The sequence below is a fragment of the Onychomys torridus genome, chromosome 4 (genome assembly GCF_903995425.1).
Source record: "Onychomys torridus chromosome 4, mOncTor1.1, whole genome shotgun sequence".
NCBI classification, from domain to species: domain Eukaryota; kingdom Metazoa; phylum Chordata; class Mammalia; order Rodentia; family Cricetidae; genus Onychomys; species Onychomys torridus.
The window spans coordinates 124,767,557-124,791,558 of NC_050446.1; the positions used below are offsets into that span (position 1 = coordinate 124,767,557).

The 24,002-nt window shown below is 43.7% G+C and overlaps 1 protein-coding gene across 3 annotated transcripts in view; it reads left to right on the top strand.

The window, feature by feature from the left end:
- The window catches only part of Ndrg3 (NDRG family member 3), a 65,445-nt gene extending 41,697 nt beyond the window's left edge, over positions 1-23,748 (top strand). For 2 of the 3 annotated variants that reach the window (XM_036184020.1, XM_036184023.1), the window contains 14 exons: positions 962-1,067; positions 2,960-3,080; positions 4,521-4,583; positions 6,341-6,401; positions 7,052-7,138; positions 11,157-11,213; positions 12,928-13,031; positions 14,016-14,081; positions 14,196-14,247; positions 16,403-16,450; positions 19,600-19,635; positions 19,741-19,792; positions 21,078-21,116; positions 22,194-23,748. In XM_036184020.1, coding sequence (XP_036039913.1) covers positions 962-1,067; positions 2,960-3,080; positions 4,521-4,583; positions 6,341-6,401; positions 7,052-7,138; positions 11,157-11,213; positions 12,928-13,031; positions 14,016-14,081; positions 14,196-14,247; positions 16,403-16,450; positions 19,600-19,635; positions 19,741-19,792; positions 21,078-21,116; positions 22,194-22,375 — 1,074 coding nt within the window. In that variant the 3' untranslated portion in view covers positions 22,376-23,748. The remainder of the gene's footprint in view (positions 1-961; positions 1,068-2,959; positions 3,081-4,520; positions 4,584-6,340; positions 6,402-7,051; positions 7,139-11,156; positions 11,214-12,927; positions 13,032-14,015; positions 14,082-14,195; positions 14,248-16,402; positions 16,451-19,599; positions 19,636-19,740; positions 19,793-21,077; positions 21,117-22,193) is intronic. The other variant, XM_036184022.1, reaches the window with a different exon arrangement.
- Positions 23,749-24,002: the final 254 nt, after the last annotated feature.

Consider the following 24,002-nt stretch of genomic DNA (forward strand, 5'->3'; position numbering starts at 1 on the left):
GTTGCAGGCATCCCAACATTACCAGCTCAAACCTTTCTGGCTTCACTCTGTTCCCTGAGCTGAGCTCTACTTTGACTGCTTCTCAGCTTCGTTTTGCTTTGGTTCCTGTCTTATGGGATATATGGGGCAAGCTGCCCAGCACACCTTAAGCCAGGAGCAGTCCAGGATGTCTTAAGAGCATACACAGTGAGGACCAGGAATTATAGTAGTCGCAGGCCACCCAGAAGCTACCAAAGTTACTCCTGTTTCAAGAGAAGCACCAAGTCACACATGTGGTCTCTCAGTCCCAAACAGATTCCTAGGGAAAGATGCTGACACCACATGACCAGATGGCTTCCTACCTCTAGGGAGCCATGGCCCGAAGGTTTCATTCTACAATTCATCCTATGAACATGACAGCCAGGGGTCACTCCTGTGACAGATGATGTAAGACACATCCAAGAAAGGAGAAGGATTCTAGGCCAACATTCCTTTTGATGTCTGCCAGAGTTTTCTGCAGCCGAACACGTACGTGTTCAAGGTTTTTGAAGCCTCTGGCTTTTACCCAGGAACAGTTTCACATCTTCTGTTTCCTTAACTGTTCTTTCCCTAAGTATTTCCTGGTTCTTTATCCAACTTGTTGGTTTCCTTCCATTACCAATTACAAATTTATCAACAAATCCTTGATTTCCTGGACTCCTAAAACTGAGCTTTTTTTATTTTATTTTTTTTGAACTGAGGATCAAACCCAGGGCCTTGCTCTTGCCAGGCAAGTGCTCTACCATTGAGCTAAATCCCCAACCCAAAACTGACCTTTGAGGACAAGGGTTTTTTTTTTTTTTTTTTTTTTTTCTGTGTATTTATTTATTATCTATTTAATTAGTAGAATTAGAAAGTTCAAATAGTGTATGTAGCACTGCCTCTTTCTGGTGGGCTTATAGTTCATGAAGCCTTTCTGAGATTTTACATTGTCTTATTGCAGGAACATGACATCGAAACACCCCATGGTATGGTCCATGTCACCATAAGAGGCTTACCAAAAGGAAATAGACCAGTTATCCTGACATACCATGACATTGGGCTCAACCGTATGTATTTGATTTACAGCTTCACTTTTTATCACTGTGTGTAATCTTTATATATTAAGGGAAAAATAGTATTCCATTATTCATTTATTTTTATTTACTTGTTTATTTATTTATTGGTTTTTCAAGGCAGGGTTTCTCTGTGTAGCCCTGGCTGTCCTAGAACTCTCTTTGTAGACCAGGTTGGCCTTGAACTCACAGAAATCTACCTGCCACATGCTGGGATAAAAGACTAAATGCATGTCCACCACTGCCCAGCCTTCTTAATTTTATTTTTATTTTTGGGGGACAGGGGGATAGTATTCATTTTTTTAAAATTATTTTATGTGTATGAATGCTTTTACTGCATGTGCACTACATGTGTGCTTGATGCCTGTGGATGTCAAAAAGTATCATCAGATCCCCTGGAACTGCAGTTACAAACAGTTGGAAGCCACCAAGTGGGTGCTGTGAACCAAATCCTAGTCCTCAGTAAGAACAGCAAGTGCTCTTCACCACTGAGCCAGCTCTCCAATCCCAAACAGTGGTATATAATAGAGCAGAGCTAGTCTTTCTTACACTCTGTTGTTATTGTCATGTGCAGGCTTAGCATCGTTAGGTAGTATACAGGACATGTTCTTGGGGGATTTTAGACTATATTCTCCTTTCTGTTGTGTCCACTGCAGACAGATCAGTCTACTTCTATGAGAGCAGAGCCAAAGTCTGTTTCTTTTTTCTTGTTTTTGTTGTGATGGTCCTAGAGATGGGATGTAGGGCCACACTCATGCCAAGTGCTTTGCAACTACCTCAGCCATGGTGTTTTCTGTTGTTTTGTTTAGGTTGAGGTTAGAAAACTTAGAGTTTTAACTTAATTTTATTGTGAGAAACTCACTGAAATATTGTTTTCTTTCTACAGCCTATTATTGAGCTTCTTTAAGTTAGTGCTCTATTACAGTACAGTTTGAGTAACCCTACTATCCAAACGCAAACACAAAAATACTACAATATCTGAAGCTGTTTTAGTGGTGCTGTGATGTGATGAGTAATTTCCTTGCCTGACTTCATGTGATAAGTCACACTCAGCACAGAGGTACACTAAAAATACTACATATAACAAATAATCATTAGTCAATCTGTATTAAGTATATGTGAGATAAAAATGAATTTCATATTCAAATCTGACTTCCAACCAGAAGATTTCTCATTATTTATATGCAGATATTTCAAAATACAAAATCCTTGGCACTTCTGTTAAAAAGCATTGCAGAAAAGTAATACTGAACCTATGGAATGAGATTAGACTCTAATGCAGGGAGAGTGTAATGCCAGTGTTGGAATACCCTCTCAAGTTTAGATTCTAACTACAGATGCACAGACTCTGCAGACCTGTAGCCTTCATGCTGCTCTGGCTCTGAGTGTTGAGTTGAGAGCCCAGGGCTGAGCCTTAGCATGCGAAGTGATGAAGGCCCTCCACTAAGAGAGTAATATGAAGCAGCATCTCCTCCTTGCACAGAGCAGTTCTGACAAAGCCCCATGTGATGACCAGCAGCTGAGGATGTCCTCTAGCCAGGGTCAGGGGAAGGCAGTGTCTCCTCATCAGGTAGAGGAAGAAGGTGCATGGAGACAGCACTGTGGATAGAAGATTATTTGTGCACCACCAGGAAACCCAGCCAACCTCCACAAGGTGGATCCTACTCAGAACCCATTGCTAGAGTTGAGAAGCAGCTGTTCTCCAGTCCCTGAGGGGCCTCCTGTGGAGTCTCCTTCAGAGCTGGGGTCCAGGCTTTGTGCAGAGCCCTGGCTTAGTGGACTGCTGCTGAGAAGGGAGTGAAAGGGCAGTGGCCCAGCATTGCTGGGCAGAGGAAAACTGGGGCCAGCTGGAGAACTTGTGATCCACAGCTGTTCTCATCTCATAGATAAATCCTGTTTCAATACCTTCTTCAACTTCGAGGATATGCAGGAGATCACCCAGCACTTTGCTGTCTGCCATGTGGACGCCCCAGGCCAGCAGGAAGGGGCACCCTCCTTCCCAACAGGGTAAGGCCCTAGGAAGATCTCTGGGAGAATGCAGGCCAGAGCACATGCGGTGAACTGGTTGTGGGGCTCCTGGTGTGTTCCCCTCCCTGTGATGGTGTCACACCTACAGGTGGTGCTGCTTGCCTGTCTCTCTGCCCCTGGTCTCAGGCCACGACCTGTGTGCCTATAGCCCCAAGGCAGAATGTGTCTGGAACACCCACTTCTCACAGACTCTGATCTGTCCCCCGACTCCTTTGTTTCACATTTGTTACATGTGTCTCTTCCTAAAGTGCCAGACACATGGGCTGAACCCAGACTCCTTCGAGCTTGCTCTGGGAATACCTTTCCATCTGAGTTCCCACCTAGAGATGGATTTTGGACACCCAGGGAACCATTTACTCTGGAGCCATCTTGACAGGAAAGGGCACCATCTTGACTGGCCTTGGTACTCAACATCATCCTAAACTTGCTCTGTATGCCAGTGTCACAGACTCCCAAGTGCCCCCTGGGCAGGGTGCCAGTGAGAGCTTTGGAGGGAAGAGGGAGACCTTCCCTTTTTGTGCTTCAATTCCTAGTGACTTCTGGAGCTTAAACATTCCAAAGACAATGGAGAGTCTGCACCTGCAAGAACCCGGCTCTTCCTGTTTAAATGCTTGTTGTTGGCTCCCTTGATCCACACAACCCTATAGGGTCTGTATCAGTGTGCAAATAAGTAGCTGAGCTGGAATTCCAACCCAAGAAGTCTTGTTACAGAATCTTAGTTGACTTTCCAAGCTGTTGTGTCTCTCAAATACAAGTTGTCATTCACCCAGGTGATATCCATCAAGATTTTTCCTGACTTGTGCATAAATAGTTTTGAGAACACTCTATCCCTTATAGTGTTTACCAGATACAATCTGAGCTCCCTGTTGGTTATAGAGCCTTGCCTCCTTATATAGAAGCCCATTTACTATATACATATACACACACTTACTCTAGTACAATATGTTTTATCCTAAGGAAATGAATGATATTTATTCTGAGGAGCCTAAGTTTTATAATAGTGCATAGGCCCAGCAAACTATGTTTCCTATTAGAGTTTAACTGCCTAAATATGATTGGCAGACTTTGAGCTACTTTCTGAGTTGACTGTTGTTGCTGAACATTCCTCAGCCTGGAAGTGAATGTTAAGGGTTTGGAAATAGCACATAGTGGGCCATCTAACCAGTTCTCTTCCTATAGCTTCCTCTGGCATAAAGAGGGTGACCCCTTTTACTTCCTTCCTCACATGGCAGTCATGGAGGATTATGGAGCAGGCCACAATTGTTTCTAGGCACCACATCACATCCTTTGAGCCTTTGGTTTAAAAAAAACAAAAACAAAAACATGTGTTTCTCTAAGACTCCTGGACTGGTCAAGGTCTCCTAGTGGCTGGGAACTGTGGGTGCTTTCTAACTCAGAAGGTGTCCTTCTGGGTTTCAGGTATCAGTACCCCACCATGGATGAGCTAGCCAAAATGCTGCCTCCTGTTCTTACACACTTAAGGTGAGTAGATTCTGTAGTCTTCCACTTTCTTCCCCCTCATTGCTACAAATGAAACCCAGGCTTTCATTCCCAATAAACAGATATCCTTCCCAAAAAAAAACAAAACAAAACAAAACAAAACAAAACAAAACAAAACAATAGATTATTGTTTTATTTTATTACTTTATATTCCCTAAATATAAATAGAGTGATTCACAAACAGAAGAGTCATCACATTCATTGCATTTAGTTGGGAGATGGGTGTAGGTGAGAGATAATCACAATAAACGCCTTAGACAAAGTAGATTGGAGTGTATCTCTGTGATAGAGCTCATGTTTACCAAGTATTGTGCTCTGAGATTGGTCCTTAGCACCTAGCAATTATCAGTACAAAGAAGTCTGTGGCTATTATGATGGATAAAAGAGAAGGCTCCTCATAAATGAAGCTAGCTAGGGAATGTCTCGCTGGATAGGTGCCATACAGGCTAGGACAGAAAGCCAGAGAAAAAGAAAGACTAATAAGATCAAGTGGAAGAAAGGCATGTTATAAAATCTGAGAAACACAGACCAGATTCCATAGGTCTGAAAGATTAGGTAAAAGTTGACAATGTCCTTATTGGTAAAAAGGAAGGATATCAAAGGATTTTAATTCTGGACTGATACACAAATTAGACTTTTAAAAGGATTACTGTAGGTATATAAATTATACAGTGGTAAAACTATTTAACTTAAAACAAACAAACAATTGCCGGGTGGTAGTGGCATCTGTCTTTAATTCCAGCACTCGGAAGGCAGAGGCAGGCAGATCTCTGTGAGTTTGAGGCCAGTCTGGTCTACAAAGTGAGATCCAGGATAGGCACCAAAACAACATGGGGAAACCCTGTCTCAAAAAACCAAAAGAAAAAGAAAAAGAAAAAAAGATTATTCCTCTTCTAGTTATTTGTAAAGGAGTAAAAGCAAAATGCTTGGAGACAAGTTAAACAACCACTATAGTTTAGGAAAAGATAAGGATAGCTTGGTACTTGAATGTGTTATGGGTAGATTAAAATACATTGTAAGGACTGAAGAGAGGCTCAGTAGTTGAGATTCCTGCTCCTGCAGAGAACCAGAGTTTAGTTCCCAGCACCTATGTTGGGTGACTAACAACTGTCTGTAGCTCCAGCTCCAGGAGATTCATTTCCCTATTTTGGACTCCACAGGCCCCTTGCACTCACCCTGCACTTATCCGCATATCGATACAAGTGTATATATACATTATAATAAATGAAAATTTAGTTATTTTTAAAAAGTTAAAATTATAAAAAATAGAAAGTGAATAGTAACTAATGGAAATATTTTGGGGGTAGTTTTGACATGATTTGCTGATGAATTTTGAGGTGGTAGTGAAAATGAATTCCAGGTTTAGGCATACACACACACACACACACACACACACACACACACAATTTTTGAGACAGCATCTCTCTTGTAGTCCTGGCTGTCCTGGAACTCACAATGTAGACAAAGCTGACCTGGAACTCACAGAGATCTGCCTGCCTCTGCCTCCCAAGTCCTGAAATTAAAGGTGTACATCACCACACCCACAGCATATTTCATTTAACTATAAAAGCAAATTTGAAAGTAGGTGGTGTTACCCTTGTTAATGTAGGTAAGATGCTGAAGTTGGAGAAGTTAAAGAAGCTTATCTAGGAAACTGTGTGAGACCCTGCATGTACAACCAGCTGGTATTCTTTCCAAAGGTAGTTGACTTTGTTGATTGTTGATGTGTCTATTTACAGTTTGAAGAGCATCATTGGTATTGGAGTTGGAGCAGGAGCCTACATCCTCAGCCGATTTGCAGTAAGTACAGGAAGGATTAGATGTCTCAACTCCTGAGGCGGTGAGTGTGGGGGTCCCAGCCGGGTGCCTGCTTGTGTTGGTTTTGTAAGTCCCAGCTGCTCCAGCCACATGTGTGTGTAAAGGCTTGCTTTGTGTGTAGAGGACCTGAAAGTCCACACACGAGGACAGAGCACTGTAAAGAGACCCAGAGGTGGCTTCTGGGGGATTGTAAAGCCGTGAAAAGTGAGCTTGGGAAGAGCTGAAACCGTAATGTGTGGGGGTGGCATCGCCTATTCAGGTGGCTTCAGGAAAACCATTGCAGGAGCCCACATAAGCCCCTGTGCCAAGGGTTTTAGCACACTTGCTCATAAGGAAGTCCCCCTAGGAGATGAACAACTGCAGCTTGCTCTCCTCTGCTGTAGCTACAAAACTCTGGTCTTCCCTAAGCCCCCATGCAAGGGAAGATGGCTTGACAGCATTTTGAGAGACTGGTTTCCAGGTGCTGGGCCAGATTTCAAGAGGTGCTGTCTGTAGGTGCTGCAGAGCACCTCTCTGTAGTCTTCCTTCCAGACAGAGGCAGTGGGGCTTAGCACAAACCTGCTGACCATGTCGACTGCTTTAAGAGAGTGGGGAGTGGGTGTCTCACACAGTTGTCTCTGTCTGTCTCTCAGCTCAATCATCCAGAGCTGGTAGAAGGTCTTGTGCTCATTAACGTTGACCCGTGTGCTAAAGGCTGGATTGATTGGGCAGCTTCCAAAGTAAGTACTAAATGATGGTCCCTTAGAAAATTACCTATTTGTGAAGTTTAGAGGAAAATGAGATGTTTTGTTTTGTTGAGTGTTGTGAACTGAATGTGTTATACAAGCATTCTTAACATCAACCTTCATCCACGGGCTATCATAAAATGTTTTAAGTATATAACTTACGAATGTTTTTACAGGTAATCACTACATAGCCAATACATAGAATATTTTCAGATCTACCTTTTCTGTAAGATACTCTTTGCCAGTTACTACTTTATTCTGACTTCTGTTACCAACAGACTGGTCTTATGTGTTCTGAAGCCTCATGTAATTGGTTTGTAGATTATATTCTTCTGTGTGTCTCTTCTTCTTCCCCTTATCTTTGTGTCGCCCCACCCCCACAAGCTGAGGCTGGAACCCAGGGCCTTGCATGCAAGCGCTCTACCACTGAGCTACATCCCCATCCCTTCTTCCCTGTAAGACTGCTACAACAACAAAGAGTTTCCTGCCATTGTATTTGTTTCTTCCCTGCGGTGTAGGGAATGAGTCCAGGCCATTTCACATGCTAGAGGAGTACTATAGTGTTACGCTACATCCCAACTCTTAGCATCTTTTTAAAAGTTATATGAGGGCTGGAGAGATGGCTCAGAGGTTGAGAGCACTGACTGTTCTTCCAGAGGTCCTAAGTTCAATTCCCAGCAACCACATGGTGGCTCATAACCATCTGTAATGAGATCTGTATACTAAATAAATAAATCTTTAAAATAAGTAAATAAATAAATAAATAAATAAATAAATAAATAAATAAAAAGTTATATGAATTTCCCTAAGAGGCAGTGACATCTCTGCCTATTTTTGAAATATTCTTGTAAAGTTCCTTTTAAAATTCTCTGCCCTTCTTGTGGGAGTCCCCATTCAACATAAAAACATTTTACATGTATGGAGCTGGAGAGATGGCTCAGGTGTTAAGAACACTGGCTGCTATTCCAACCTGGGTTCAATTCCCAGCACCCACATGGCTCACAACTGTCTCTAACTCCAGTTCCGGGGATACGACACCCTCACATAGACATACATGCAGGCAAAACACCAGTGCACATAATAATAAGTAAATATTTTAAAATATTTTTCATGTAAGTCTCCTGCTAGATTATTTCTAGTATCTCAATTGTCTTAATCTGGTTTGATTTATTCTCCTGATAAATAAAATGAATGAATGAATCATATCTCTAGTAAACACAGAAATAGCTCTTTCCTACTGTTCCAAGAGTCATAAGGATTATTAATGTTCAGCATATGAAAAATGAAGGAATTTGATCTCTAAAATATGTGCTAGCAGATAGGAAACAAAATAAGTATGCTAATTGTTGGTTTTATTGCAGAGGCACTATGTTATTTATTAAGCGACGCTGGAATTGTGCGGGAAGGGCCACAAGGCATGACAAAACCCACTATCAGAGTTTTATTAGGAGAAGGGAGGGACAGAAGAGAGTGTCACCAGGCATGTGAAAGACAAGTGCAGAGAGAGAGGTGGGGGAGAGAAGAAGGGGAGGAGTCTGTGTCCAGCTTCTTGTGGATTCCCCTGCACATGTGCATATGGGCTTCCGGAGCAACACATGCATGCACATAGATTGTGTGATCACGCTGTGCACAATTATGAGATCATGCAGCTCACTGATTACATAGAACATCTGGCCCCTTTCTTGGCTACTGAACTGCACATGTGCGGTCATGTAGCTGGGGGAGTGGCCAGGAATTCCAACACGAATGACCTAATGAATATAAAAATCCGCGTGCTAAACTAGAGTAAAAGAGAGATCATGGAAAAGGCATCATATTCTGTTAGCATTGGGTTCTCCTGTGTTGAAGCATGATTCCCTGTTTTCAGATTGCAATGGAAGCAGTCCATTTTCTTCTTGAAGGCAAATGTTGTTTCTGTTTTCATATGAATCTGTGGGTGTTGAGGTTAAAGCAGTGATGTTTCTGTAAGAGAAAAAGAACTGAAGCTTTCATTTTCTTATCACAAGACGACTAATGTAAAATCTCACTTCAAATACCTGCTTTTAAATACTTTGTGGTCACCATGGATGTCTTTGTAATTTGTCCCCGAAAGATGTGTTCTCCAGAGTACTACAACCTCATTTGTCACGTGTATCAGGGACTCATTGATACCCATGATATCTAATAATTCAGAATCTGAAAACTTTAAAGGATAGTGATATAGATTTAAGGGGAGGGTTAATAATGATTTTGAAAGAAATTAACACAAACTTAATGCTTACTGTATAGCAGCCACTGTTTTGCTTTTGGGGGGATTTACTTGGTTTGTTTCGGTTCTGATTTTTTAAGATAGGATTTCTTTGTATAGTCCTGGCTCTCCTGGAACTCCCTATGTAGACCAAACTGGCCTTGAACTCAGAGATCCACCTGCCTTTGCCTCCAAAGTGCTGTGATTAAAGGTGTGTGCCATCATCACCCAATTTTTTTTTTTTTAATGTTTAAATTGCTCTTCTCAGGTTAACCAAGTCAATTAATAAATTATTTAAGGTCACATAGCAAGAAACTCACCAAGCTAGGATACTTGTGAAAACATTATTTGTAAGACAAACAGATAGACAAAGTCTAATCACCAAAGAGAAAGAAACATAAATTTGATACTATAGAATAGTATATGATCAAAAATTTATCTTATTTAGGCCTGACGTGAGATGAGGATAGAGTTTGAGGCCAGACAAGCTATATTGTTAGACCTTGTTTCTAAAACAAATAAAACAGATTTTGGCTGTTTGATAAGGAAAATTATAAAATTCTCACATAAAGAAAAACCTATCTTGGCCAGGAATGGTGGCACAGGCCTTTAATCCCAGCACTCTGGAAGCAGAAGCAGGCAGATAGATCTTTGTGAGTTTCAGGCTAGCCTGGTCTGTTTTTCAGATTCCAGGTAAATGAGACCCTGCATGTATTTTTCTACCTATCACCAGACCAGATTCAAGCAGTCTGTCTGTCCCTCCCCACATTTATTTACACTTGGGGAACGTTGCCTTCCCTAGCTTTGGCTGGAGTGCACTGACAACACTGTTGGCAGCTGCTGTGCTCTTCTCTCACAGTCAGACTGTGTAAACTGTGCTCACCTGTCTAGTAGAGCACCCCGCACTTAGATGTGGAACAGCCTAGTGACATCCACAGAACACTTTGGGACTCTGAGCATTAGGAATAGTGCAACACATGACGTGAGCTGGGTGATTAATCTCCTCCTCTTACATCTGTAGCCTATGGCTCACCCACAGCCCAGGGGGTGATTTCAGGCCATCTTTCCTCCTTAGTCTTTCACCCATGCCCATGTCTCTCCCTCACCTCCTCTTCTGCATCCCCACCTCCAACTCAGCGCCTCACCTCCGATCCAAGTCCTCAGTAGGAATTCCATCTAAAGCCCAGGAAGAAAGCTAAAGAGGAGTTGGCAAGATCGTTTGAGCTGGAAATGTTTCTGAAAATAGACTGTCTCCAGATTTACACAGATTGCTGCATTTATTAGATATGAGATGCATCATTTTGAAATGGGAAGAACTGGGAGAAAAATGTTCAAAATGTGAGAACATTCTGTAAATATAGCTATTCCTCCCACTGCCTGAAATAAAGATGGCTAAAACTGGAAGGAATTTTTTTTTTGTCTCTTGCATGTCTTGGGCGGGATTGTAAGTGGATCTCTACCTGCCATCAACCCAGTGTAGATGCAGAAAAGGGGCAGAAATGAAGCAGCAGACTGCCACGAGTCTCAGGATTCAGAGTTTTGAAGGAATGGCCACTGTTCCTTCCAGCCCTATTTCAAAGCAAGCCCTGCTCATACCATGGAAAGAATACTTCGTTTTTGCCTTATATTTTTCTTTCTTTTTTTTCAAATTTCTTTGAAATGATACTGATCTGTGTTTTTGATTTGCTTTTGAATGATAATATGTGTAAAGTACACCTTCCTTTAGTGAGCAGCCATGAAATGCTCACATATGCTCACTCTCCTAACACAGTTTTTATCTTGCAGCTCTCAGGCTTGACGACCAACATTGTGGACATAATTTTGGCTCATCACTTTGGACAGGTAAGCACCTGTGCAACCTGAAGAGCTGGGTTTACTGGCTTGTGTGCAAAGCTTTGTTGTGCTTTAGGAAGGAAAGAGGTACCTTGCAATCTACTGGATCCTGCGGTTAGAAGGGCATGTGGCCCTGCAAAGGCCAGGCCTATGGGAGAGGCTTCCCTTAGCCTCAGGGATCTTGGCACTTGGAGAGTGACAGAAAACAGCATCTCCCCCACCTGTCCCCTGTGAGCAGAATGCCATCTGTGAATGTTTGACAACACAGTGCCTCACCAGACATCTTTAGAGCCATCAGGAGGTTCAGGAAAGGCTTCACAGAAATACAGATTTCAGAAGAAGAAGAAGAAAAAGTAAAGAATTCTGAAATGTTATTTTGAGGGAGCTTAGAGATGATCTTATTCAGCCCTCAGGAACTGATGGACACTGAAATCTCCAGCAGGGGTACTGTGGTCCTGTGGATAACTGTTGGTGGGGATTTGCCTCCTGTTCTGTTTTCAAAGGGAAAAGTGAGTGAAGTACGTGATGGAGAAACTGAGCAGGGAGATCAAGAGCTGTGAGGTGGCTGGAGTGTGGAGGAACAGTATAGCGAGGGGTAGAGGCTGGTCAGCCTGCATACCTAATTCTAAATACGTCTATAGGAACGTGGAAGATTAGAGAGTTGATATTGCTACTGATTATGTATAGACTCAGTTTTTTATCTTGTGTATATAATGTAAGCCTGCGTCCTCTGGATGAACATCCAATGCTCTTAGCCACTGAGCCATCTCTCTGGCACCTTTAGCTTTATTTTAAGATAGGGGAACAAAGGGCAGAAACACAGCACAATATTCTACCATTGTCCACACAGAAAATGATGGAGCTGACCTTTGAATCAAAGTCCAGCTCCAAAGTGATAGTCTTTCCTTCATTGTTTTATTTCATCAGGTTTTATCAGTGTGACAAATTTACTTTTATTTTAGAGAAAGGAGCTTATACAGGCTTATTACAGAAAATCTGCAGCCCATCTCATTTCCTGTTTCTTACAGGCAGTCACTCTAAGTCTTCCGATTCTTCCCTCTCTTGCCTCTGAGACAGTGCCTTATGCCCAGGCATGGCCTCAAACTGGGATCCTCTTCCTTCTGCCTTCCAAGTGCTGGGATTTTAATCTCATTCTTTTGTTGGTGGGTGGCCTCCATCCTATTGTTTTATTAAAAACGGAGATGTAATTCACATATATTATGATGCACACACTGTAAGTGCGTGTCTCTGATCTTTGTCCTATGTATTCACATGTAGCTACCATGTATATTATTGTATAGAATATTTCTATCAGCCAAAAAGGTTCTTTTGTGTTCTTTCTAGTCACTAATCCCCCTAGACAAAGTACCCACTATTCTATTACCTCTCTTCTTTCCTTTGCCTGTTTTTGAACTTGAAATAAGTAAAATCATAGTGTATACTGTTTGGGCCTGACATTTTTGGCTCTATGTAACTGTCTTTAGTATATGCCATGCCATATACCAATTGGTGCCCTCATTTGACACAGAATATGGAACTGAACTATGGATGAGGCAAATAAAAAAGATGTTAGCCATTCAGTGTATCTGTGCATTAGTAAATCCTAAGCTCCACCCTAAGTCCCCTCATGAGCGGAAAGGCTATTGCCACTAAAAATACAAACCAAATAAGGTGGACTTGTTCTGCAGCCCGGTTTACTGGTATTTTCTTTCACTTATTCTAGGAAGAACTGCAGGCCAATTTGGACCTCATTCAAACCTACAGACTGCACATTGCCCAAGACATCAACCAAGAAAATCTCCAGCTCTTCCTCGGTTCCTATAATGGGTAGAGTTGTTTCTCATTCCTTCAGTTAACTGTGTAGTCCAGCTCTAAAATCTGCGTGACTTCTAAGAAAGCGGAGAAGAGAAATAATCTACTGCCATTGTTGTATTGCCCTGTGCTGTTTGACCATTCTAGAATGGAAGAGCTATAAGACCGATTTTAGAAAGAGCTTTCAAGAAGTAAACTGTGAGTTCTAAAAAGTTGTAGTTTCTAGGTTGTCCTGGGGGGGGGGGGGGGAGAAAGCTAACTTACACATATTCAAGAAAAGCAAACAATGGTGGGGACCTGAAGGGAAGCACATGTAGGAAGACAATGGAGAGAACACTAGGGCTTGGTTTTGATTCTGTTTGCTGATATCATGAAGCAGGCAGAGTAACACGTGGATGTAAGTCAACTCCTTTTTCCTTGAGTATTTCAGACTTTACTTTCCTGTCTGTTCCTGTCAGAGGGTAAGCTGAGGAGAGAGCACTGATTCCCACCCTAGCAGTAGTTTTCCAAGGAGGGAATGTGGTAGGAAAGGCTGCATTTGTCAGCTCTGAGCTTGCAGAGTTACACACCTAGTAAGGTGCAATGCTGAATTCTGAATCTGGTCTGGAGAGCTTTCCTGCTTTTAATTGAAATGAAAAAGATAACAGCTCGATGCAAAGCTATTGTAAGTATAACCCTCTTCCCAAATAGAAGTATTGCATTCCCTCCATTCCTACAGACCACTTGGAAAATTCGTTACACTTGAGGATTTCAGCAGTGCTTTTGTTTGAGTTTTAAAGTTCTCCCCCTTTTTAGCATCCCATAAAATCCCTGTTCCTGCTCTGTAGCATGCAGGGTGCCATGGAAACAGCCTCAGGAGAACGCTCAGGGCCCTTCCATCCTCAGGTGTGAAGAAAAGACAGTGTTCCTAGACTGTCATACTCTGGATTACATGTCCAGGAAACACATGAAGGGCCATGATTTTCCTCAAGTGATGCTGATTCTGCTTTGTTTGTCTAGACGCAGAGACCTGGAGATTGAAAGACCTATATTGGGCCAAAATGATAACAGGCTGAAAACATTAAAGTAAGCCCCTGAGTCTCCCCACTGAATGGCTGTGTATCTGCCTGTCATAACAGATCCATTGTCCACAGTGTTTGTGCTTACTTGCTGACTGACTCTTCTTCCTCGTGTTCCTAGGTGTTCTACTTTACTGGTGGTGGGGGACAATTCACCTGCTGTGGAGGCTGTGGTAAGTATGTCCTGATGTGAGCAGGCTGGGATTGAAGTGTAATCAAATGTATGTGGCAGGCACACCACTGACATTGTGTCGTGGAAACATGACCACATGGGATCATGCTGTATCTCATTGCACCTACCAGGTTTTACTGTTACATATTTTGAAAATCAATTCCTCAGCAGTCACCAGGTCTCATCGGATTGATTAGTGTGGTCCTTGATGGCTCTGTGTGCTGCTGTCCATTCTGTGGCAGTGATTGTCAGATTTTCAGCCTTCCACTTAAGGGAAGTTAACCACCACAAATTCAGCAAATAAGAAGGTTGCAGAGGGCCTGTAATGCTTTTTCTTGTGTTGACTTAAATAGCATGTTCATTTATTTTTTAAAGGTACAGGTTAGCTAAATAAATAATGCCTTTTTATCTTATTTCCACACTCCTGTTTTTTGAAAGGAGGGCCCTCATCCAAAACACAGAGTAGACACTCCTCTAATCATCCTTAGACCTGACTCCCTGGCCAGAGCTCTGGTGGTGCGGACTTGAGAGGTAGCCCTGGGACCATCCAGAAGAAGCTCCGCAGGTGCTAGCTAGTTCAGGATTGACACCTGGCTATGTTCACTAATTCAGCATCGTTTTGAGCATCCCCTATTTATTCAGGGCTGAGGAGTAACAGATCTATTTGGGTATTTGGAAAATGCATAGATGTGTCAGAGACCAGTGATTGAGGCTGGGAATGTAGCTCAAGGCAGAGCACTCACATGTAAGGTCCTGCAAGAAAACACACTGGGCCCTGGTGACTGTGGTTAGTTAAACATGGAAACACGGTCAATTGTATGAATTACAAAGTAGTAGATAAAGGAAAGCATGCTTTATTATGCTAAATCCAGACATGGAAATTGATTTCTTAGAAAATATATATAGCTTATCTACTGTATTCCGAGCACTGTGACTAGCCATTAGATACCCATTTTAAAATTCTACCTGTAGAATCATTGCATATTCTATAGAAAATGGTGCATTTATCACAACCTGCATTGTCATTCACACAGAGCAAATTAAATCTCTGACTTGATCTTGGCTTTTAGATCATCTCCTGATTTTAGAGGAGTTTTGTATACCTGCCCATCAGCAATCCCAAGATCCAAAGTTCACCTGGATTGCTGATTCTTGCCTAGGTAACTAGAACCACTACCTGACGGGCCCACTGCCTCTTCAGTATGCCACACATGCCACTGCTCTCCAAACACTCAGACCTGTCACCTCAGAAACCCTCTGCCTTCTACGGGGAGCTCCAGTCTGCCCTGAATTTGCCTCTGTGCACTTTATACTAGCCGCTGTAGTGACACGCGTACTGACGACCTTCCTTTCTCTACCTCTGGAAGTCTTCAGACACCCACCTTTTCCTCTTGTCTATCCCTGAAAATCCCACCTGGCTTTCTATGTGTTCATTACACACAGCTGTTAAGTTTTCAGAGTTTATTCATTTTCTTTTGTGGTATATATTCCACATATATATATTATGACAGGTATTATGTGTATGTTCTTAGAAAACATAAGGGAAAGCTGTTTGAGTGAGCCATAAACTATTGTCCTTCTGGAGCTGGAGGTACATAGCTCAGTGATGGAGCATGTGCTCCAAGATTATCTTCCCAAAATATTTTGATAGAAGGGTACAAGATCCCATACATGGAGATGTGCCAAGCTGTCATCCCTGACTTTGCTGACCATTGCAAGGGAACAGTCACAGAAGAATTCAGCTTCCCACTGGGGAGCCAGAGACCTTGAAGCAGAAGAGTTGGTGGTTGGGGAGGGGCAGCCCTCCACTCTAGGCAGGAGGGACTGAGCAGGGAGGTGGAGACAGTGCACAGTCCCAGCTGATAGGCCATTGGTGCTGGGACAGCATGGAGGAGATCTCAGCAGGACAGGGCCACAGTCCTGTTTGTCTCTCAGAGAAGGAATGTACCTGGCCCACATGTCATGGCCAACAGGAAAAGCCTTTAGATTCAACATGTTGTTCATTAAAGACTGAAAGCATCAGAAAAGGAAATGGCAAAATTTTAGAAGAACTCTGAACCATCAGACAAAGTGTGCCTCATACGTGACATCTAATCTCTTTGGCTTATATGATCTCTGGGATGGTAATTCTAGCAATTTATAAATTTTTTTTTCAGGTTGAATGTAATTCTCGCCTTGACCCTATAAATACAACTTTGCTAAAGGTAATGTGTCTTTTTTCACAGCCAACCATTTGTGATAAGTTAGATACGCTTCAACTCTGTGTTTTCATGCAGAAAGGATCATTCTCTTCCCTTTGCTCATGGGCACTTGGGAGGCAGAGAATCAGGAGTTGAAGTTCATCCTCAGCTACATGCCAAGTTTAGGCCAGATTGGGCTTCATGAGACTCTAGCTCACAAAACCATGGGCCAGCTAGATGGCTCCACAAGTAAAGAAAGGCACTTGCTGCCAAGCATGACAACTTGAGTTTGATCCCCAGATCTCACATGGTAGAAGATAACTGACCCCCACCAGAGGCTTTGACCTCCACACACACCAGGCATGATATGCATACACACATACAAACTAAAGAAATGCAACTTTTAAAATTTAATAAACACTAACAGGGGCTGGAGAGAAGGTTCATTGGTTAAGAGTGCATACTACTCTTGAAGAGGACCCAAGTTTGGTTCCCAGTACCCATGTCCCAAGGCATACAGATGTTTGTGAGTCCAGCTTCAGGGAATCTGATACCTCTGACCTCTGCCAACCAAACTCTGGAAGAGTAGTAGTAGCAAGTGCTCTTAACCAGTGAGCTCACACACATAGTTTTTTTGTGTTTCTTGTTTATCTGTTTTTGGGTTTTTTTGTTTTTGTTTTTGTTTTTTGTTTTTTTTTGTTTTTTTTAAATCTGTTTTTTGAGACAAGGTCTCACTATGTAGCTCTAGTTGACCTGGAGCTTACTGTGTAGACCAGACTCATCTTGAACTCAGAGATCCACCTGCCTCTGCCTCCTGAGTGCTGGGATTAAAGGCGTGCCCCACTACCACTGGCTTCTAATTTTTTTTTAAATTATTCTTTGATAGTTTCAGGCATTTATTATTTTGGTTTTACTATTGTTAATGGGTTTTGTTTTGTTTTTGTTTTTGTTTTTTGAGATCGGGTCTCTCCAGATAGCCCTGGCTACTGGAACTCATTATGTAAACCAGACCAAACTCACAGGCAGGGTTTCCCTACCTCCAAAGTGCTGGGATTAAAAGCATGCACCCCCATGCCTGGCTCAGACATGATATTTTCTGGTCACACTCTTTTCCCTACCTCTGCCATACCCATAAGCCTCCCCACCCCACCCCATATCCCAACAAGTTCCCACCGCACTTTCATGTCTTTTTGTTTTTACTTTGTAACCCACTGGGCTTACCCAGGCCATCCACATGGGCATCCTGTGGAGCTAGCCACTGGAGCATGAGTAAGTCACCAGTGGCCACACCACCAAAGACAGTGACTGCCTCTCCACCAGCAGCCCTTCAACTCCCCTTCTTTTCTTTTCTTATTTCTTTTTCTTCCTTCCTTCCTTCCTACTTTCCTCTCTTTCTCTCTCTCTCTCTCTCTCTCTCTCTCTCTCTCTCTCTCTCTCTCTCTCTCTTTTTTAATAGAAACAGTAGCTCTCTGTATAGTCAAGGTTTGCCTGGAACTCACTATATAACCTGGGTGGCCTTGCCCCAGATGTACAAGGCTTGCATTACAGGCATGTGCAACAGTGTCTTACTTCTAACCAGTTTTTAGCTTCTAAACTTTGCAAAAATCTCAGCCCATACTAGTTTGGTCTGTTTTATATTTGTCAGGTTAAATGGTTGTTTCTCATGCTTGTTTTTCTCAAATTGTCCCTTCTTAACCTCAAATTCTTACACTTTCTGTGGTATTCTCCTGTCTTAAATAATGGCTCCCATTTAAAGAAAGTGTTAATCCCAGCAATGAAACAGGAATTCATAAAGGTTGGTTTGGTTTTGGTTTTTTAAGACAGGGTTTCTCTGTGTAACAGCCCTGGCTGTCCTGGAACTCACTCTATAGACCAGACTGCCCTCAAACTCAGAAATCTACCTACCTCTGCCTCCCAAGTGCTGGGATTAAAGTTGTGTGCCACCACTACCTGGCTGATGATTTATATAGTTTTAAATCTTTATTTTATTTTGTGTGTGTGTGTGTGTGTGTGTGTGTGTGTGTACACATCATGCATGTGCTTAGCTGGTGTGAGGTCAAAAGAGGGTATCAAATGCTCTAGATCTGGAATTATAATTGTGAGCTACCATGTAGGTGCTAGGAATTGAACCCAGGATCTCTAGAAGAATAGCAGGTACTTGCTGTAACCACTGAGCCATCTCTTCAGACCTTTCATATCCCTTTAAATAGAGGCAAGTCAGGCAAGTAGCCTCTCTCTGAGGTCTGGTCATGTCAGCTAGAAGGAATACATTGGTTTCTGTTTGGCCATCATGCAATGGGGACAGTCTTGAGTGCAAGCTGGCAGCTGCTATATCTGTCACAGTGTTAGAGATGGAGTTCTCCAGCCTCATTGAGGAAGCCTGGGGTAATATCCAAAAGTCAGGAATAAACAGGGGATTCCAGTGCACACTAGGGAAGCTCGAAGACTGATTGATGAAAATCCTTCAAAAGCAAAGAACAGTACCACCAGATCCAGCTTGGGGAGGTAATAGGCAGGTCTCCACTCCTCATGGCATCACACCCCTTTGTCATAGAGTAAAGACAATGAAGAGATTAAGGGGATTAGAAAGCAAGCATGGTGAGCCACGCCTGTGCCCAAGTACTTACAGGCAAGAAGTGGAGGAGTAAGCAACACAGGAAACCCTGCCCTGACCTCTTAGTAGGAAAACAGGACCTTACAAAGCATTAAGGCATGACAGCATATTGTTTGAGGGCTCTGAAGATAAGCTTCTTTGGACACAGGCAGAGCTAGGATGGAAGTTGTAGCTGAAAGCACTGTCAGCCTAACAAGAAACACCTACACAGGCCTGAAAGCCAGGCCTGACATCCTGGGAATGAAGAGCACTGGATGCCTCTCTCAGGTTTCAGTCTAAGGGTATCACCAGCATTGAGACCGTATAGAGTGCATCAAAGTGATGCAGAGATAGTGCAGTTAAGCATCAGGGAGCCCACAGTTCATTCCTGACCCTTTCTGTGCAGCCCTGGCTGCCCTGGAGCTCACAGAGATCCACCTGCCTCTGCCTCCTAAGTGCTGGGATTAAAGGTGTGCACCATACTGCCCAGCCATTCCTGACCTCTTTGAAAGGCCTCGGGGTACTGAGAGCATTCCCCTTAGTGGAGGTCCTGCTCACTTAGGTGTTCTTCCTTTTCTAGATGGCAGACTGTGGAGGACTGCCCCAAGTAGTTCAGGTAAGAAAGTGTTCATAATAACTACATAGTTTCTCTCTCTCCTCTCTCTCATTGCTACCTCTCTACTTACGTACAAATTAATGCCTTCTTTGTTTGTTCCCCCAGCCTGGGAAGCTCACCGAGGCCTTCAAGTACTTTTTACAGGGAATGGGCTACAGTGAGTAGTATGTTTTCTATTGAGTAGGAATTTATGGATAATGGGATACGTTTATCATCTGGGAAACCACAGGTCTCAGGACATAGCCCATCTGCTAGTCATCCTTTAAGTAGAGAACGATAAAGTATGGAGGGTTCACCCATCTGTGCATGTTTAAGTTAGACTGACAGCTAACATGTCCTCAGACTAAGGTGATTCTTTTTCTGTTGGTTTGTTTGTTTTGTTTTGTTTTGTTTTGTTTTTCAAGACAAAGTTTCTCTGTGTAGACTGGCTTGTCCTGGAACTCACTCTGTAGATCAGAGTGGCCTCAAACGCAGAGATCCACCTGCCTCTCCCTCCTGAGTGCTGGGATTAAAGGCATATGCCACCACACCTGGCTCTAAGAAGTGATTTTATAGCCTACTAAGGCTCCAGAATGTTTAGCTTGCCTCCTGGGGAAACCAACCATAAGCAGCATAGCCATGATTGAAATCTCGGAAGTCTAACCAGGCCCACGTTAACCTCTGAAGCTTTGGCTGCCTTAGCCATGAACTAGATCTTGTGATTTATATCTGAACCCAGCAGGTTTTACCTGGCCCACAGAACATAGTAGATACTCCAGGAGAAAAGGACAGTGTCCTTTGTGAAATGTCTTCTGCTGTGAGATAAGTTGGTAGTGTTTAGAGCATATCCATGTCATGCGCTACTGTATTGGGCTCCTACTTATTCCCCACCCTGAGCTTTCTCCTTTGTCACAGAAACTCTCACGAACTTCTCTCAGGGGAAATAAATAAATACCTTTTGCCCCAATACCGAGCTCTTTATCCAGGAAGCAGGTTTTTGGTGTCCACTCGATAATGACCATTGGCGAGCTGCCTCGGAAGCTGGGTCCTAGGTTCAGACCTGTAGCTGCCAGGAAGACCATGTATGTCTTGTCTAGAGTGGCTATGTTGTCCCTGTATGTGAGCTACTACCAACCGAGCCCACACACATGGCCCTCTGGCTCACCAGGAGAAGTCCTCTCCTAGCCTAGTCTCATCCTCTCTCCAGAAAAATACCTGGTTGTGTAGCTGACTCCTAAACCAGAGTAGGGTGCTACCTGTAGAACAAGGATGGGATAGCTTTTTGTCTGTTTAGAGAAGTGACATTAAAGGAGGTGCTTCAGCACCAATGCTCTTCTCTAGGACCTTGAGAGAAACTTCCATCCCGGCTCAGTATCCTGTTAGCATCTTCTAGGCAGCCAGAGTTGTCACTTAGTTCTTGTGGGTCACTAACCTGCCTTTTCCTGTGTCCATCCTGCTTCCAGTCCCGTATGTGCAGCTCAGTCACCTCAGCAGCGAGTCAGGTACCTTCCTGTGCTGGCCCTGCCCGCCTCCCAACCATGCTCTTCCTGCTGCATTGGCTGCCTGCAGCATGTCCGCGGTGTCCCTGTGCAGTGAGAGCCCGATAGAACAGGGCTTTGTGTGTTCTAAGAGTTGACCCTGCAGACCAGGCCTGGTCCTGTAAGAAAAGAGGACTCTACTGAACTGCAGGCCTCCTCTCGGTCCTTAGCGAGAGTGGCAGCAAAGCACAGCTCGGGGAGGGACCCTCTCCCACCACCACCACCGGTTTCTTAACCCGTGAAGTGAGCCCTAGACAGGGTTCAAAAGGGCCTGCAGCCTTGACACCAGGTGGAGTGTTAGCATCTGTGTCCAGAGACCACCACAGAGATGGTGTCTTCTGACCACAGTGATGAGATGACAGCAGGGACAGTGACTGATGATCCAGAATAATAGGCAGTGAGTTCTGTCAGGTAAAGCCCTGTCCAGGCCATGCTGAAATTAAATGATCTCAGAGTCAGAGTAGTAACAGGAACAACATAGGAGTCTAAATTAAAATACCCCAGAGTCAGTCCCCTCTCAACCCCCTAACAGCCTGTACCTCATCCCTGTGTAGCCATCAGCTCCAGAACACCTTCCCTCCCCTCTACCCATCTGTGTCTCCTACCCAGAGGGCAGCAGTAGCCTGTGGACACGGATGGTAGTCTTGTTGTATCGGGCTTGCACTGTGTTTGTGAAATACCTTCCTACTTGTGTGGTTTGTCATTCTTTCTTTTGGTTTAGTCTTGCATGTGCTGCAGGTTTTGGTCACCAGTATGTGTTCCCAAAGCCACTTTCCCATCACTGTATGAATGGCGTGGGCACAGCAAAGAGGCTTTACTCCACCCTTAGGGTCTCCCATCGTACTCTGAAGTAGAATCTGGGGAGAATCGAGGTGCAGGGGATCAAAACAGCCATGCATACAGCCCCTCACCTAGAGCAAATAGTGCAGAGTGGGGCACCTCTTCTGTCGTCCTTGGCATCATCTTAGGTGTCTTTGGTGAAACCTATAGGGTACCTGAGCTACACTGAGCTCCTTCTAATATCCTGCTTCTTTATTACAGTACCATCTGCCAGCATGACCCGGCTCGCCCGATCACGAACCCACTCCACCTCGAGTAGCATTGGCTCTGGAGAAAGTCCCTTTAGCAGGTCTGTGACCAGCAATCAGTCAGATGGAACTCAAGAATCCTGTGAGTCCCCTGATGTCCTGGACAGACACCAGACCATGGAGGTGTCTTGCTAAGCAGATGCTACCCCCTGGACCATGCAAGTCCCTCCTCCTTGAAATGACCACTCCATAATAGAACATTTCATCCTGTCAGCTGGCCTCCACTTTCACTCATGCATGGCCACAGAACCTTTCTCTAATAGCCTGGATTTATCATTCTCTCCACATACCCCTTTTTTGTATATACCAAGAACCACACCCATGCCATTACTGTAACATTCCAACATCTTGATCCGATCTGATCTCCATATCTTCTCTTGCCAGCCTTTCCCTATGCTCCCTCAAATATGTATCTGACGAGATTCTTTGATTCCCAACTCCGTGTGTGTGCGAGCACGCGTGTCTGTGCGAGCACGCGTGTCTGTGTCTGTGTGTGCATAGTTCTATGATTTTAGACATGCTTTCTTATAGTGCTTCTGCAAAGGGACTTTTTTTGCATTCTCAGTGGCGTTTTAAAGGGAAATATGCAGAGCAGATATCTGGATAGCTTGGACCACAAGATTGGATTTTGGTTCCACTTGGACAATATTTGCAGTGATTTCAGAGGAGAACAGGTCTGAGGGATGTGGGAACCGTAGTTACTGTGTGGACTATTGATTAGCTGTGACCAGTAAAAGAGTCACCTGTTACACAGATAGGCAAGGTGGCAGGCACCTCCCTTGTCCAAGTGTATTCATATATACCATTGTATAAGTCAGAGAGAGGGATCTGAAACCCATAAATGATGTCTGTACACCATGGAGTTTTCTCCAAAGAATTGGCCTAAGCTCTAGATTAGCCAAGGAAGATGGAAAACAAAACGCCAGGCTCCACTCTGCAGACAAAAGTGCTGTCCCTGTAACATCTGTACCACTTCCCAGACACCCACACATCTGCAGGAAGTGCCTCCCAGGTCTGGAAAGAGAGTGGTTCTCCATCCCTCTGTCCCAGGAAAGGGGGACAGTATGATTTAAAATGCCATCAATGGTGAGGGTCTTAATGGGGTAGAGGAGGAATCATTAACACATCACCATGATAAGTAAGTGTAGCCTAGGTTTCAGCAAACATTAATGGAAACCAAGTCACATTGAAGTGGAACCCATTTCTGGAAAGTTTTAAGCGTGCAGTGTCCCTTTATAGGAGGGAAGGGGACAATCTCAGGGCAGCCTTGTCCAGGTTGTCAGTGAGGGACCATACCAACCAGGGAGATCCTCTGTGAGAATGCTGCCACACAGCAAGGACTCCTCTCTTGGAAGTATCCAGATGTGAGCCCAGCCAGGGTCATGTGGTTCCAAATCTGAGGAAGAGCTTTTTCACACACACACGCCTTGCTTTCTGCTAAGATAAGGAAGGTGTCTGCCAGAGTGTGACGTTTACAGATGAAATAAAGCTGTCTATGTCTCATTGTTCCCTGGCTGCTGGTGTCATCTATCCAAGCGACTCTCTAAAGGCTTGGGCTGGGAATGAGATGTTTTACTGGGTCTGGACTGTGCATTTTCTTGTCTGTAATTACTTATCCCATTCAGTGACCCTTAATAGAGGAAGAGACACTTTAGAATAATATGTTTGAGGTATCACAGCCAGTAAGGGCATACTATGCTGAATTCCCCATCTACCTGACATGCCCAGGTCCCCTCAAAACTCCCAAGATGCCTGACAATGC